General features: G+C 39.5%; 1 protein-coding gene across 1 annotated transcript; it reads right to left on the bottom strand.

The window, feature by feature from the left end:
- Positions 1-413: 413 nt before the first annotated feature.
- On the bottom strand, positions 414-7,025 carry LOC117425128 (trace amine-associated receptor 13c-like). Its single transcript, XM_034041819.3, has 3 exons — positions 6,775-7,025; positions 4,316-4,687; positions 414-3,347 (listed from the first exon to the last, which is right to left on the bottom strand). The coding sequence occupies exons 2-3, from the start codon at positions 4,575-4,577 to the stop codon at positions 2,476-2,478; spliced, it is 1,134 nt and encodes a 377-aa protein (XP_033897710.3). The 5' UTR covers positions 4,578-4,687; positions 6,775-7,025; the 3' UTR covers positions 414-2,475.
- Positions 7,026-15,359: the final 8,334 nt, after the last annotated feature.

The raw sequence follows: 15,359 nt of genomic DNA, 5'->3' as shown, positions 1-15,359 counted from the left end.
TCAAACCTAACCCTAACCTTACATGTCACCCCAAACCAAATCCTAACGTGAAAACCACTATCAGATTGCACCTTTGCTATTCAGTCCCCCAGTACTCAATGCAACGGATTCAATTTAAAGTGTGGATTTATATTATATTATTATCGCTTTGCTACCTTTTCAAGAGCAATGAAATATTTACTGCCACTAAATGGCAAAGTGTGTTTGTTCTTTGAACTGAGGCATGTAAAAGTGGTTTCCAGAGCAACCAATTACTGGAGCTGCGTCTTCACAGCAAGGGAGTCTGGGAGATCCTGTTACTTGTAATCACTATCTTTTTAAAGATCACCAAAACCAGAGTGAAGAAAAAAGAAATAAACTTTTTTTTTTTTTACGACAAATTCCTTTATTAGAAACTCAGATCCACATATAAATGTCAGTCAATAATATAACATGAAATTATACAGTATTTACAGTTCCAGCAGATTCACAGACAGTGAAACACATTGAAGGTCTAATTCAATTACCCTTTTAGCTGGTAGTTTCGAAAATATAAATCCATGTAATTAATATGTGGGGTACAACATTTTTTAACGAATTAAATCTAAGACTTGTAATTTTTTTTTAAACAGCAGACAAGAAAGACTGTTCCATGAAGGGGTAATTGATAATGCTGCCAAGGTCAGCTTTTTAAATTAAAAACTCATTTATTAAAGATTAGCTTAAAAATAATACAAAATTATTAATTAACTGTGGGCTACCTTTGAACTGAAACTCTTTTTAACAAACTGAGGGGTAGATGTACTAAGATGGGCCAGTAATTAGCATTTTCGTTGCGCAGTTCACAAGGTATACATTTTGTTATATGTACTAAGAGAAAAATATGTTAATGAAGAGAGCTGCAATATACTAATTTAAATATTTGTGGCGTTCTCTTAGTGAGATCTCTAGCATTGCAAGAGTCATTTTTAAATAATTAAAGGCAGTTTAATCCCATCAGATTCTATAGTGGGGCCCCCACCTTCACCCCCAAAAAGCTTTTCATAATCATTCACTAGTCCCTCGCTAAACCGGACATGTTTGTCCAACATAAGGAGGTGTCAGGTTTTAAAAAAATACAATAAAATCACACACACATGCATTTATAGTGCTCAATGTATTTTAAATGTATAAATAATTGTGCTGAAATAACTCTAATGTATTTTGGGTAGGCTACACATTACATTATGTAAAAATATAAATCTGTACAGTAGGCCTATACAGTATACAGTACAGTAGTAAAATCAAATGAATACCAGGCGCACTTTCTTTTTACTTTAGCCCGTAGGCTACCGGTAACACAAAATAAATCATGCTTCTGCATTGTAGCCTACACACTGGTGTACAATGCAAATAAAAGATTACTTTAAATTGAAACGAAATAATTTCAGCATTTTTTTATTATTATTATTATTATTTCTAACTTACTTAGTAGCTTATAACACACAATAGATCATGGTGCCGCATTGACAAGTTATGATACTTGCAGAAGGACAGTCAGTTCTTATTAATACGAATTTCAAGGGACCAGCAACAAATTTTGCATTATACCACTAATTATCATGTGTAGCCTATAAGCCTATAAGCCAAATGTATACTGTTAGTCAGTGGTGCATTGCTAAATTGTGCACAATTACAAACCACCTGCACATTAATAGAATAGGTGTGTTCCTATTCCTATACAGATGTTCAGAATGAGCTGGAGGGGTTAGCGACAGATGTGTGCAGTCTATTGCTCTCAACACGTTGGGGAAACCAGAAATGTCACAGAAATTGTTTTTCAAGGCTTGTAAATACACCCTTCTTTTAGGGAAAAATAGGTATTTGGGTGTTTGCATAAAAAATGTATTCGGCACAACTGGCAACGCACGAGAAAAAGCGGACTGGGAAATGCCAGCAAGAGCTGCCACAGTCCCCTGAAAGGACTCAGAGGCAAGATAATGCAGGGTGGACAATAGTTTGACCACTGCAGGGATAGCATGGCTTCTCTGGGTGACAGGCTCCAGGTCATCTTTTAAATCAGACAGCAGCTCAAGAGTTATGTGGCTGCCGAGCCTGTACCTGTGCTTAATCTGGTCTTCATTTAAATTGAAGAGGATAATGCGGGTACGAAATACCCTTTCTCTTCACATCCTACAGATCACTCGTTCTTGCTGAAGACAATGTATCCTTGCTGCAGTCAAAGTCAAATGGTTAGGGAAGAGTGTTTTTCATACTGCCTTCTAAAGGTTTGCTAATTATGACTGTTTAAAACATGCTTTCAAGAGTTTTTAACATCATGCAATTGTAATAATATAATATTTTAGAACCCTCATCTACACCCCATTTTTGCAAATTTATGCAGGAATGCCCATAATTATATTTTCATCTAAGGCTGAACTGCAAAGAAAAACTGCTGCCATAAAGCATTCCCTAAAGTCGCTAACAGTATTGCGCTTGTTTAGTACACTGGGAATTTCAACTCTTCTCCCCTGGGGGGGGTGCAGGGCCTCTGCGGAAGAGCAGTGTCACGCCTTTGCGGAATCGCTGGTCCCGCACGCTGTAGATGATGACGTTGCAGCAGCTGCTTGAGGTCAGGATCCAGAAGGCGAAGAAGGAGAAGTTGCACCACTGGTATCCCACCACATTGCCCAACACAAAAGTGGCGATGGGGGTGAAGGAGGCCGTGAAAGCAAATGTCAGGATGCCAATTGTCTTGGCCGCTTTGATGTCCGAGAACGAGGGTCTGTGCGTGCACCAGTTGTGAATGCCCCCCCCTGAACCCCCTTCCGCAAGCAACTTGCGCTTGCGGGAGTACCGTCTGATGCTGGAGAATGAGAGGATGTTGACCACCAGGGTCCCCCCCAGCAAGGTGAAGTCAAACACTGGGAAGAGCAGCATGATATTCCCATTTGGAGGTGGCAGCCTGTCTTTCCACAAGGGGGTGTAGTTGCACATGCGGCTGCACTCGTTGTACTCCAGGGTGAAGGCGTCACTGAGGATCAGAGGGGCCATGGCCAGCAGGAAGCTGGCCGTCCAGGAGAGGGTGATGAGGAGCAGGGTGCGGTGGCGTGTCACCATAGTGTCCTTGTGCAGCGGCTTGAGGATGGCCACGCTGCGCTCCACAGTCATCAGAAAGATGGTGCTGATGGACACGAAGGTGCAACCAGCAAACACAGGCCCAATCAGCTTGCAGGGCTGCCAGGGACCCAGGAGGCCCCCTGAGGAGACCCCCTCACTCCCCTGGTACCACGCCGGCGGAGAGCTGGTCACCATCAGCAAGATCTCTGTGTAGATGGAGAAGGGTGCCACCAGCATGCCAACCATCATGTCTGCCAGCGCCAGAGACACTGCCAGGGAGAAAGGTAACAAAGCACACATTTATATCAAAGTGTCTGAAAAGAATAATACAAATAACAAGCAATTAATTGCAGGTAGGAGCAGTTTTTTTTAAATGGGGGGCAAATTATCACAGCAAAACTACTTCAGTTACATTAACAGGTGTGTTGGCCTGTGGTGCTAATACAATACTTTCTTTTCCCATTATTTGGTTCTTCTGCCTTCCAACAGCTGTGCAAAGCTACTTTAAATAGCACAGATACCCTCGCTATAAAGTGAAGGAGAATCTCACAGACAGTGCCTGGCTGTATGCGGTGCACTTGCCCCTCACCTTACAGGAAGCCTCACAAAAAAACAAAGTGAATATATCGTTTCTAACCAGGAAACGTCCTTGAGATGGAAGTCTCAATGTAATATAAAATACAACATTTAACAAGCATAACAAGCTATTCAGTACTTTTCACAATTTATCAATAGCAGCAGAGCCGAATTAGGGCTCAGCCATTCAGAAATCAACCCTTTTAAAACCACACATAGAAAAGTGCTGTGAATTTCTTCATAAAGCATTACTGCTGGGAAATTTAAATTAATAAAGACCACTTTTAATGATTTTCTTTATTACTGTATTTCTTCATATCTTGTGATTGAGAATGCTTACAGGATTTTGGGCTAAAACGGCAGTGAAAATGTAGTTTTCGCCAAGCAGATCTACAAAGAGGCATACGTGGTCTTATACAGTAGAAATTTTAATAGCATCTTACATACCAGTGTCAATTAGCAGGAAATCCTCTAATTCTAATAAATTCTAATACTGCCTGGTGGGGTATATTTTCTTTGTCTCAAAAAAACCACACTGAACACAGCATCTTGTGTGTTTTTGATTATAGGTGACAAGATTTTAAGGGTTTCCAGAAATGGCCACTTATTAAAATAATATAAAGTGAGTGTTGAAATGTGGACATGGGTCCCATTGCATTACTTTTGAGGTATCCTTGCGGTGTGCGGAACTGCCGGGTCTGTAGGAAGACTGTGAGCGTGATAACGTTGCCAAGGATGATAGCGATCGCCAGGCTGACCATGAAGACCACTGCCAGAGTGCGGTTTAGCAGGCCACAGCAGCACAACGTGCAGATTGGGGCCAGGGGGACCCCAGTCTGGACTGCTGCTGTGAGGTTGGGGTCCCCTGTGGGGTCGACCAGCAACCCAGACCTCCCAGTCAGGTTACTAAGGAGGGTTGGCATGACAGACGCAGTGGAGATCCTATCTCTCTCTCCCTTCCTCCCTCTCTGCTGGGGGGGCTCCCCTAGGATAGGGGGATCCAGGGGTCTGATTCCCAGTCTGCAGGACGTCCCTGCCAGGAGAGAGAGACACAGAGAGAGAAATTACAACATAATAACACTATATAATAAGTGTATCTAATTCATACGAATCCCTAAGTTCCCCTTTTTTAAAACTGAAAAAATGTACTGTGATTGTTATAGAAGTAAATACTGCTAGGTGTGGGTTTTATATGAAACTTCAATTTAATACTGCAGTACAGTACTGCTTCAGTCTCTCTCTTGCAAGCTGATTCAACAGATATTCATATTCATATTTTAAACTGAAAAAAATAGTCTTCTCAAATGTGTTCTCTGGTTTGTAGTAGTTTTTTCTTTTTGTTGTGTGTTCCAGAAGTCTTCCCATTTACAGTTGCAGAAACTCTGTTTTTATGTAAACTGAATTGCAATGGAAGTAAATTAATAATTACATTAATTCTGAGGTGGATTGCTTCTTAAAAGATGGGATCGATTTAAGGATGCCAAGATAATTATTGAGCCCAGAGTCAGAATGCAATATTGAGTACCACTACTAATACAAGCTTTAAAAGCTTCTTAAATATTTACAGATGACTAGACACTAGACACCAATGTATTCAGGAATCAGTCCTAGGACTTGCTGGAAGGTAGTGTAGTTTGCATTCGTCGGAGGGACTTAACTCAAAGTCTATCAAGGTATCAGTTTATTTAAGTGGCACTTGGAGGCATTCTTCATGGCTTGCCGTTTGTGGGGAGTTCTTTTAGAAAGAGTGACAGAGACAGAGACAGAGAGAGAGAGCTACGACTCCCCTAAAAATTCCCCTATACTGAGCTCTCAGAGAATGTGTGTCTATGTGGGATATATTTGGAGTGATTACATTAGACCAAATGGTGGGTGCAATATTGAAGGTATACTGTAGTTAAAAAGTTTTTTATTTTTATTTATCTTATTAGTGCATGAAATCTCTTGAGAGTGGGTGTTGTTTGCTGGAGCAAAACCAAAAATCTGCTTTCCCCATAATAAAGTATCCACTCATATGAACACAAAGCACTTTGCAGCTGTGATATCCAGCAGTTATTTCACAGCAATATCTAAGCAGAAAGAAATCTGTGACCCTAAAACTAAGATGTGTAAATTGAGTATAAGTATTAGCTTGGCAAGGATATCCAGAAAGAAGAATATACACAGGTGTGGCATTGAGAGCAGGCATAGTGACAACACCTTGGAGAAGATTCAACAAAACAGTACTGTGCAAAGAAACAATAGAGGGTGAAATGTGGGATTTTAAAGTGATACTGTGCAAAGCGGTTTTCCTCCTCAGAAGTGGGTGCCCGGGGCTTTGTCAGGAAGCTTTCATTGTGGTTGTCTGCCTGCCTGCCTGCCGCAATGCCTACTCGCTGTGAGTAACACTGAACACTCATCTGGAATAATGATTTTGGCAGCTCCACATCCTTCGGCATTCAGAGCTCATTGCCAGTCTGTGTTTTTATGCTAGCAGACAGGCATGTGACGAGCCCCCCTCAAGTACAGGGTAAAATAAAAGTTCCCAGTAAAGCTAGAAATGAGTCAGACAGTTAGAACGCATGCCTAACTTGTGTTAAAGAAAACACAATCTGCACAAGTTAAAGTTTAAAAATCTGTCAAGCTATTTATAAGGCAAGTTTCATGTGTGCTAGTGGTTAAAAAAAAGTTTGAAAAAATGTTTGGTGCTAATGCATGTATCTTATGTTACAGAATATACACCCATCAGCTTAATGCATTACTGTTTGCACATTGTGCCATTTGGTGCATTTGAATTCAAATATCCAACCAATCTGTCCACCCAGCAATTTGATTCTACTTTAAGAATATCTATCCATCTTTCTATCTATTGATATATCTCTTCATTCTTGATATATCTTGCCAGTTAACTTATCAATTTAGGGACATCATTTTTTGATGCAATGTTTAGTCTTCTAAACACAAATACCAGTGCAAGTTGATAGTTTGGATTAGGGGTTTCAAATAATTCTCCTGCAGAGATTTACAGCAATGCCTTGATTTAATCCTTAAAGACATTTTACATTTGTATCACTTTGATAAAAAAAACAATACTCACATATACCGTTTCCACTGAATACAAATATTTTAAGAATCTCTCACCTGCATCTTGCTGTATCAGTTAGAAGCCAACCAAGTTGTGTTCCTGGGTGCCTTGCAGTGTAAAGTGTCCTGTCAAAGATCCTCTTTTTTAAAAAGCAGAGCAGTTACAGTAACCTGTGCTCCTGTTTTATCCAGATACACTCAGTCAACACCAATCCAAATCCTAGCCCCACTCTTTTGATCTGATCTAACAATTACTGATAATCTATGGCAGTCCCGATCACACTGTGCAGAACACTGCAACTACACAGTTTCCCTCCTCAAGTGATCTCTTGCTCCCTCATCTTTCTCTCTCTCTACACTCCAACCCCCTCCCTTCCCTTCCCTCTCCCTCTCCCTCTCCCCCCCTCTCTCTCTCTCTGCACCACAGCTGCCAGGTCTTGTCTCCTGGAGCTAGCCTCCCTTTCTTCTTTATTTTTGTGTCCTAACTTGCTCTCTCCCTTTCTTCCCCTCATTTCCCCCCTCTCACTCTCACCCCTTCCCCTTCCCAGGTCACTTTCTTTCATCTAGTTGCTTTCAATGTCCTGAGGTCTTTGTTAACATGGGAAGAATATGTGCAAACATGAATAGCTGCTAATGGGTCAATTGCAACAAACATTCAGAGTTAGTATGCATCAAGCGTACTAAGTTGCGGTCTAAAGGCCACGATACACTATGCAATTTAGGTGTGATCGGATTGCATGGTTATCGCATCAATATTGCACCGTGCAATCGGGCTCGATCGGATTGCATCTTATCGTAAACTATCGAGCGGTGCTCTATTTTCATGCAATCGGATGCAATCGCCCTGGACAAGTATCCAATCAGTGAAAAAGGAGGAGTCACATGACAACATCTACGCTAACAAGAAAGAACTTGAACTTGACAGGAGAGAACCGGAGAAGTTACCGGTAGTTCCAATTGCAACGAACAAAAGAGTTGGGGATCAGCTGATCCTCAGGTTAATATGCAGCAGAGGATCAAGACTATTTCCAAACCTCAAGTGGAGGGTGAGCTCACAAACAAATTGATTCCAGTTTGTTATAGTTGAAAGGATTTATGTGATTAAGCATTTGCATTTTTTTTCAGCAAAAATAAAATAAAAATAAAGTAACAATAAGAAAACCATATAAAATATATATATATATATATATATATATATATATATATATATATATATATATATATATATATATATATATACACACACACTACCGGTCAAAAGTTTTAGAACACCCCCATTTTTCCAGTTTTTATTGAAATTTAAGCAGTTCAAGTCCAGTGAATAACCTGAAATGGTACAAAGGTAAGCGGTAAACTGCCAGAGGTTAAAAAAAAAAGTTTAGGTTACCAAAAACTGAAAAATAATGTACATTTCAGAGTTAAACAAAAAGGTCTTTTTCAGGGAACAAGTAATGGGTTAACAACTTACAGCTGTTCTGCAGCAATGGAAGTAAATTAAGCCTTGAAAGTTGATGCTAACAATTCCTACAGGTGTCCCAACTTTTGTTGATTACTTACAAACCCTCTGTCTGTATAAAAGCAGTGTTGGAACAGACTGTGTTACTACACCCTCTTAAGCATTATTTGGACAGTATTGTACTGCAGGAAGTAGTATATTGCTCTCATAATGGCGAGAAAAAGGCAATTAACAAAGGAAGACAGACAGACCATTATAACCCTTAAAAGTGTAGGTCTTTCCTTCAGAGAAATTGCAAAGAAAGCCAAGGTGTCAGTGAGTACAGTTTCTTACACCATCAAAAGGCACTTGGAAACTGGAGGAAACTCTGACAGGAAGAGGTCTGGCAGACCCAAAGCCACAACAGAATCAGAAGACAAGTTTCTGAGAGTCAACAGCTTGCGTGATAGGCGGCTCACAGGACAACAGCTTCAAGCACAGCTTAACACTGGTCGAAGTAAGCAAGTCTCAGTTTCAACTGTGAAGAGAAGACTTCGAGCTGCACGTTTGACAGGTCGAGTGGCAGTAAGAAAGCCATTGCTAAGATGGCAAAATAAGAAAAAGAGGCTTGCCTGGGCCATGAAGCACCGGCAGTGGACTACTGAAGACTGGAAGAAGGTCTTATGGACCGATGAATCAAAATTTGAAATCTTTGGTTCATCACGCAGGGTTTTTGTACGCCGTCGAGTAGGCGAAAGGATGGTTTCTTGGTGTGTGACACCAACTATCAAACATGGAGGCGGAAGCGTGATGGTCTGAGGCTCTTTTGCTTGATCCAGAGTCGGCAACTTGCACAGAGTGAGTGGCACCCTGAACCAAAACTGCTACCACTGCATTTTGCAGAGCCATGCAATACCCTCTGGTATACGCCTAGTTGGTCAGGGGTTCATCCTACAGCAAGATAATGACCCAAAACATACCTCCAGGCTATGTCAGAACTACCTTAGAAGAAAAGAACAAGACGGTAGGCTTCAAATCATGGCATGGCCAGCACAGTCTCCAGACTTAAACCCCATCGAGCTGGTTTGGGATGAACTGGACAGAAGGGTGAAAGCAAAGCAACCTATAAGTGCAACACATTTGTGGGAACTTCTGCAACAGTGTTGGGAAGAACTTTCCGAACAATATTTGATTTCCATTGTAGAAAGAATGCCACGAGTGTGTTCGGCTGTTATATCTGCAAAAGGTGGCTACTTTGATGAGTCAACAATTTGATTAAATTTTGTTAAACAAAACGATTCCATGATTTCTTTTTTATCTCCAATTGTTTATTTGTTCTATGCTTTAATTTCAGAGTACATTGAGACATTAAACTGCGTAAATTTCAATAATAACTGGAAAAATTGAGGTGTTCTAAAACTTTTGACTGGTAGAGTATATATATATATATATATATATATATATATATATATATATATATATATATATATATAAAACATGAAGATAATACATTTTTATTAGCCTACACAACGTAGCTGCGTTCAAGAGAAATGCTGGAATTATCTTAAAGAGAGCACATTTTAAAAAATAAATTACTACAAAATCGGGAAGTAAGAGACCAACAGTTACACAATACACAACGAGAAGATGCAACTAATAAAACTAAAGCAGAAAGCTTACACACCAAAGCATACAAAACGTAACCGTAGTCGCCTAATATATTTGCACCTATAAAATTACGGGAACAATGACGCACAGTTAAGGAGGGTTACCGGTAATATCCAATCCAGTAGGTTATAGACAATATCCACCTCCATGATTGCAATTTAGCGACCTTGGAGTGACTAATAATACAAGCGTATCGTTATAGGGTTTATTTAATTATATTTCATGCCTTATTAAAAATTGAAAGCTCGGCTAAATGTTAGAAAATATTCTGCGCTCTATATATTTGATATCGGTTTTATTAATGGTTTCATTTCAGAAAACGTGGCTTTAATGAGGTTTCTCATTTTAAATTGAGTTAGTACGGTAACTCTTCTACTTAGTCCAAAGAGTTTGATGGTTTAATTTAGTACCGTATATCAGGAACCTCTAGGGGGCAGCAGTCATGATCTGGAGTGCAGTGCAATTGGGAACATTTTTAATACGCACCTGGGGACTATCTGGAAGTTCTTGGTTCGTTGCAATTGGTGCTAGTCCTGCAGTACTAGCCACGGGATCATCCGTAGCTTTTTGTTCATAGCAATTGACCCAATGAGTAAGTTGGTTGTAGGTATTCACTGAAGAGGTGAACCAGAGAAGGAAAGTGGCTGGGGCAGATATGGGCCTACCCTAATGCATTGCAGTTAGAACTGTTGCATTAAAATTGATACACCTGAACTGCAGTTATATAAGTTTTAGAGGCAGTCAGGCTGGTGCAGCACTTGTTGTACTGTTATGTAGACTTGAATACAAATCGAAAAATACATGGCTGTGAGACAGGTTTCATCAAACCTTGGGAAATAAGCAAGCACCTTGTCTCCTCAGGAGTCAGCCATTCTCTTTGCATGTTCTACTCAGCGCTTCCCTCTCACTTAGTCCCATTACTATACTTTCTCCTTTGTTTCCACCCAGTAACTTTCTTTAGTGAAGTTTCCCTGGGGTGATAATTGACTCAGTAATGCTGAAGTTTCACAGGCACACCAGTAACCCTATAGCATTAGTGGTCCATTCCATTCCATTTAATTTAGATCACTGTCTAGTTACATGCACGCTGTACTGTCAATTGTTTTTTATCTGCAATGTAACTGTGGCAGGGTGCCCCACCCCTGTGTGTATTTTGTGTTTCATGTTGTCTGTTATATGAATTATTATAGTGGTGCACAGAGTGTGGGTTAGGGTTAGGGTTAGGGTTAGGGTTAGCACAAGGGATGTAAAGTGTATAATTATATTTAGACACTGGGATTGCACAATCACTTCATGTGCAGATTAAAATGGGTATTTGCATGGGGGCACAGGACGTGCACAATTAGTCCAAGTGCAGTCTGTGCCAAGATTCAAGTGAATGATTGATTAGCAATCGAGTCTTGGCACAGCTGTATAAAAGAATGAATGTTTCACACACGCAGAGTTGGGTGTACAGTGAGGAGGTATGGGAGAGAGAAAGAGGAGAACAAAATAATACTACTAAATAACAATTGTTACACGTGCTAAGTCTACACCAGCCCGCTACTTGTTTTGTGTGCACTAACTAAAAGGCTTAGATGCCCACTCACACTTGTATACTACCAAAAACAGTCTGCTGATTGAAATTATTTTTCTGAAGTTTTTCCTACTTCTTCTATGTCAAAAGCTTCAATTATAAACCAACAGCAGCTCCTATTGTCTCTATATTAGTCAAGACAATTAGAAGATATTATTCTATTATTATTATTATTATTATTATTATTATTATTATTATTATTATTATTATTATTATTAGGACCAGCAGCTTCAGTAGGGGGTAGAATGTCTCCCAATCATTACAAAACATTTTCTCTGATTAATTGTTCAATGACTGAACACCGCTTCTCTCCTCACCCCAGCATGGAGACATGAAGTCTTTTTATTAGGGAAGGATGTGTCCACTGTCCACTCATAGAGGAGACCTTCTGTGGTAAGCTGATGAAGGTGGCTTAGTAAAAACAGCTGCTTTTATTTTAAACTAATCTCATCCTTCTGCATTTCAGGGTCAGACAAGATTAATTCAGTTGATTCTGAGAAATATGCCTATAAAAGTGTGATTGCTGATGGAAATGCAATGTTATAGATAATAGAGTATCAATATTATAGACTTTTACTTGTGTAAAGATGTATTACTTTCTGATTAATAACAGAACAGACATCAGCATTATTAAAGCACTTTATTTTAAATGTTGCTTTTATTGATTGATTTGGATACGCTTAACGTTAACTACACTGCAGTGACATGTTACATTTTTTAATACATATAAATGTATAAGTTCAGGAAAGTATCTAGCCTGAAGTTGTCCCATGTTCGTTTTAGAAATGTATTTGATGTTTTTTTTTCATTTCTGAAGAAAAAAATATGGTGCTTATGACAATTTGGACTAAATAGCTTTGAGATTCAAACCAATGGCAGCCATAGTGGAACAGTGGCTACCTTGCATATATACACACTGTAGCAATCGCCCATGCTAAGTCCTTGCCAATATTAACCTATTTCATGTTGTGGTGGAGCTGGGGATGCTGTGCTGTGTAAGCTGCTCAGATGGGTCGATATTCAAGGTCCTGAAAACATTCAGCACTGTCTCCACTCTCAACTGCTTTCCCTCTCCCTGGTCGCTGACCAGAGTGCTGAACCACTGCTTTTTCCTGTAGCTGCAGCCATTGTCCTTCAGCTTTTTTTTTTAGGCATTAAGCACTCATTTCTCTGCTGTCCGTGGCATGTTGGTTTCCACTGTGTTTTTGCCGATTGTGGTGCTGCTTCAATTTGCTTTTTGACTTGACTGTCAGACCGGTAAAAGTATATAATGTATGTACAATTACATGCAAATAGAAATAGAAGTACAGCAATGTGATAGATTGCATAAGGCAGTGACATGTTACACTGTGTTTTGTTCATTTAGCTTCGTAACTGAGCAAAGATGCACAATTACACTAGATCTACTTTCTCCTGCTCTGTACCTTTACAGATCAGTCTGAGAGCTGTGTGTCAGTATAAATCACATTAGACTTGTGACCCTGATTTCTTATAAAATTCCCCCATGTTAAATTTGCACTGCTATTTTATTTTATGCATTCACCTTGCCATGGTGTTTTCTACTAGGCTTCACCATACTCTGCTTTATCATGCTTTAATGATTTACTAAACTGCCAATTTTAACCAGGAAAGTAAAAAAACAAAAAAATGTAATTTACTAGAACTAAATAAGAGAATAGTAGCAAAGCTTTGATAAATGGGATAAACATTAGATAAGGGTTAACCAGACTGCTGAAAAAGGAACAGCTTCACTATGTTTGCACTCAGTAAACATTTTTTAAACAAAATAATGTATTTGCATTCTTTGCATTCGACGTTTTTCACAGACTGCAGATGGCCACTGTACTCTTTTTAAATCCATTAAGAACTTTGAATTCGATCCTCCACTTCTTAATTAAAAGAGCCATTTTGTGGAGCTCAGTGAGCCACATATAGCTCAAACAATAGGTGATTGGTTTGTTTATTGCTATTAAATCACTTGAGTACTGCTGTTAATTGAAAACACTCTTGAGATGACTAGCATTTATAATTTACAAACAATGTATAATATACATGTTCTGGAGAGGCTCAGAGTTAATCCTTGTGGAGTAAAGAGCTGGCTTGCAATTCTTTCACCACTTTCTGTGACTACTCCAACCTGCTTACCTCCTCTCCTTTTATTTAGGCAGGCACATCCAAATTGTCCAACTGTTCTTTAGATGACAATGTTTGTAGTCCATACTATTGAGAATTATTTCCATTGAACCAAGGCAGTGATATTTATTATCAGCAAGGGGTATAGGAGTATAGGGGTATGGGGGTATGGGGGGGCACCCAGTTGAATAATGATGTTCATTCAGTGAACACCTGATAGCATAGTGGTGAAATGATTCATTTTATATGCAATCAATTCATTATTATTTTGAGATATTTATTTGCATGTTCCCCGGTTGTGTGCTTTTTCCTGTATTGATATTCCACTGTTATCAACACCCTATTCCTGATTGAATTTATTTCTGTCTGTAATAATAAAGCTGGCTTCTCTCAGGTGCTTATTATGGAGATTGGTGTTGCTAGGAAATATTGAACTTCTCAGAATGTCATTGTTCTTCAAAGCACTGCTTTCCTGTAACAGGCAGTGTTTCTCTGTGCCTGTAGAACTGCAGCATGCTTTTTTCCCCACAGAGGTAACATTTACTTATGTTGGGAGATACAAACTGCTGGCAATGTATATTTACCCATTAAATATCCACAATCTGTAATCAAACAGGGGTGATTTATTGTGTGCTCTGCCATTCATTCACTTTCTATTATTTACACAGCCTCTATAAACTGTACATTTCCATTCTGGGGACAAGTAGACCACACTGCCTCCCAGTCTCATGCTTATGTAACGGGCAGTGTTGTGTGATACACTGCCGTTAAGGATCCTGTTCCCTGTCAGTGAGATGAGAGGAGGTGAAAAGTTCTAAAGCCACAAATGCAGACAAGCATTGTAGTCAAAACGCTCGCTTGTGTCCAGCCTGCCCTGTTACACTTATGTCCTGTTCCTGTAGCCCATACTATAATAACTCCCTACTACTTAGCTCAAACCACTATGCCACACGACCTTCCTGTCCATCCACTGTAGAGTTTGTAAAATAAATGGAAGTTTGTTTTTAGAGGCTACTTTTTGTAATTACTGCACTGAGAAACTGTTAAATTTAAACAAAGAATACATTGCTGTTTAACTACCACAGCAACTCATTTCAGGACTCTCTAGTAAGCCCTTTGGTGGCGCCTGATGATGGATTTGGCATTGGCATGGTAAACTGTCTTTTTGGTTATAGGACGAGTTTATGGAACAGGATGTTTGGACCTACCCACTAAATCCACCAGTAAATCCTCTGTTCCCAGCAGGTTTGAACAGGACCCTGTCTGATTAGTGTAGGATCTGCGCCATTGGTCAAGGAATATTTCAAAACGTTAAAACAGAATTATCAATTGGCATGCACAGACAGCAATGGCCTTCTAATCGATGAGCTATATTGTGTTCATTTTTGTGTGATTCTACATTTGTCAGACTTGTCTTTCTCCTTTGGTATGTATTAAGTACACATATCTATTAAGTACATGTACAGAGCAAAACATTGTTAAAGTAAGGTTTGTGAGCCCAGTACTATGTGCTCAGCAATACCACTGATACAGTATAAGGTGCTTGTCTATTCCATAGATCATAGTAATTTCACCCCACAAAACTATCCAACTTACCATGCTCTTATTTTTGTTTTTTTAGCTGTGGAATAAGAAAGTCTGCAATGTTTTCACAAAGGCAAGACAACTGTAGGGCAAGAAATATAAATTTTCGAGCATGAGATGAATAAAATGTCATAATGTAGCAACAGACCTGAGGATGGGAAGCAAGGCTCTTTGGAGGGCTGTACAAATTAGGTTGCTGCTATTGTGTGCAGGAAGCAGGCAATCTCACTAAACAGCTCACTCATG

The sequence above is a fragment of the Acipenser ruthenus genome, chromosome 20, assembly GCF_902713425.1.
Source record: "Acipenser ruthenus chromosome 20, fAciRut3.2 maternal haplotype, whole genome shotgun sequence".
Classification (NCBI taxonomy): Eukaryota; Metazoa; Chordata; class Actinopteri; order Acipenseriformes; family Acipenseridae; genus Acipenser; species Acipenser ruthenus.
Note: the sequence above shows the minus strand (reverse complement) of the source record. Positions and strands in the feature narration are given on the sequence as shown.

Bases quoted from the DNA above. Each gene is read 5' to 3' on its own strand.
- LOC117425128 (XM_034041819.3), bottom strand. From the start codon at position 4,577: ATGCCAACCCTCCTTAGTAACCTGACTGGGAGGTCTGGGTTGCTGGTC. The intron at 3,348-4,315 runs GTAATGCAATGG...TCTCCCTGGCAG, and splicing joins ACCGCAAGGATACCTCAAAA to TGTCTCTGGCGCTGGCAGAC.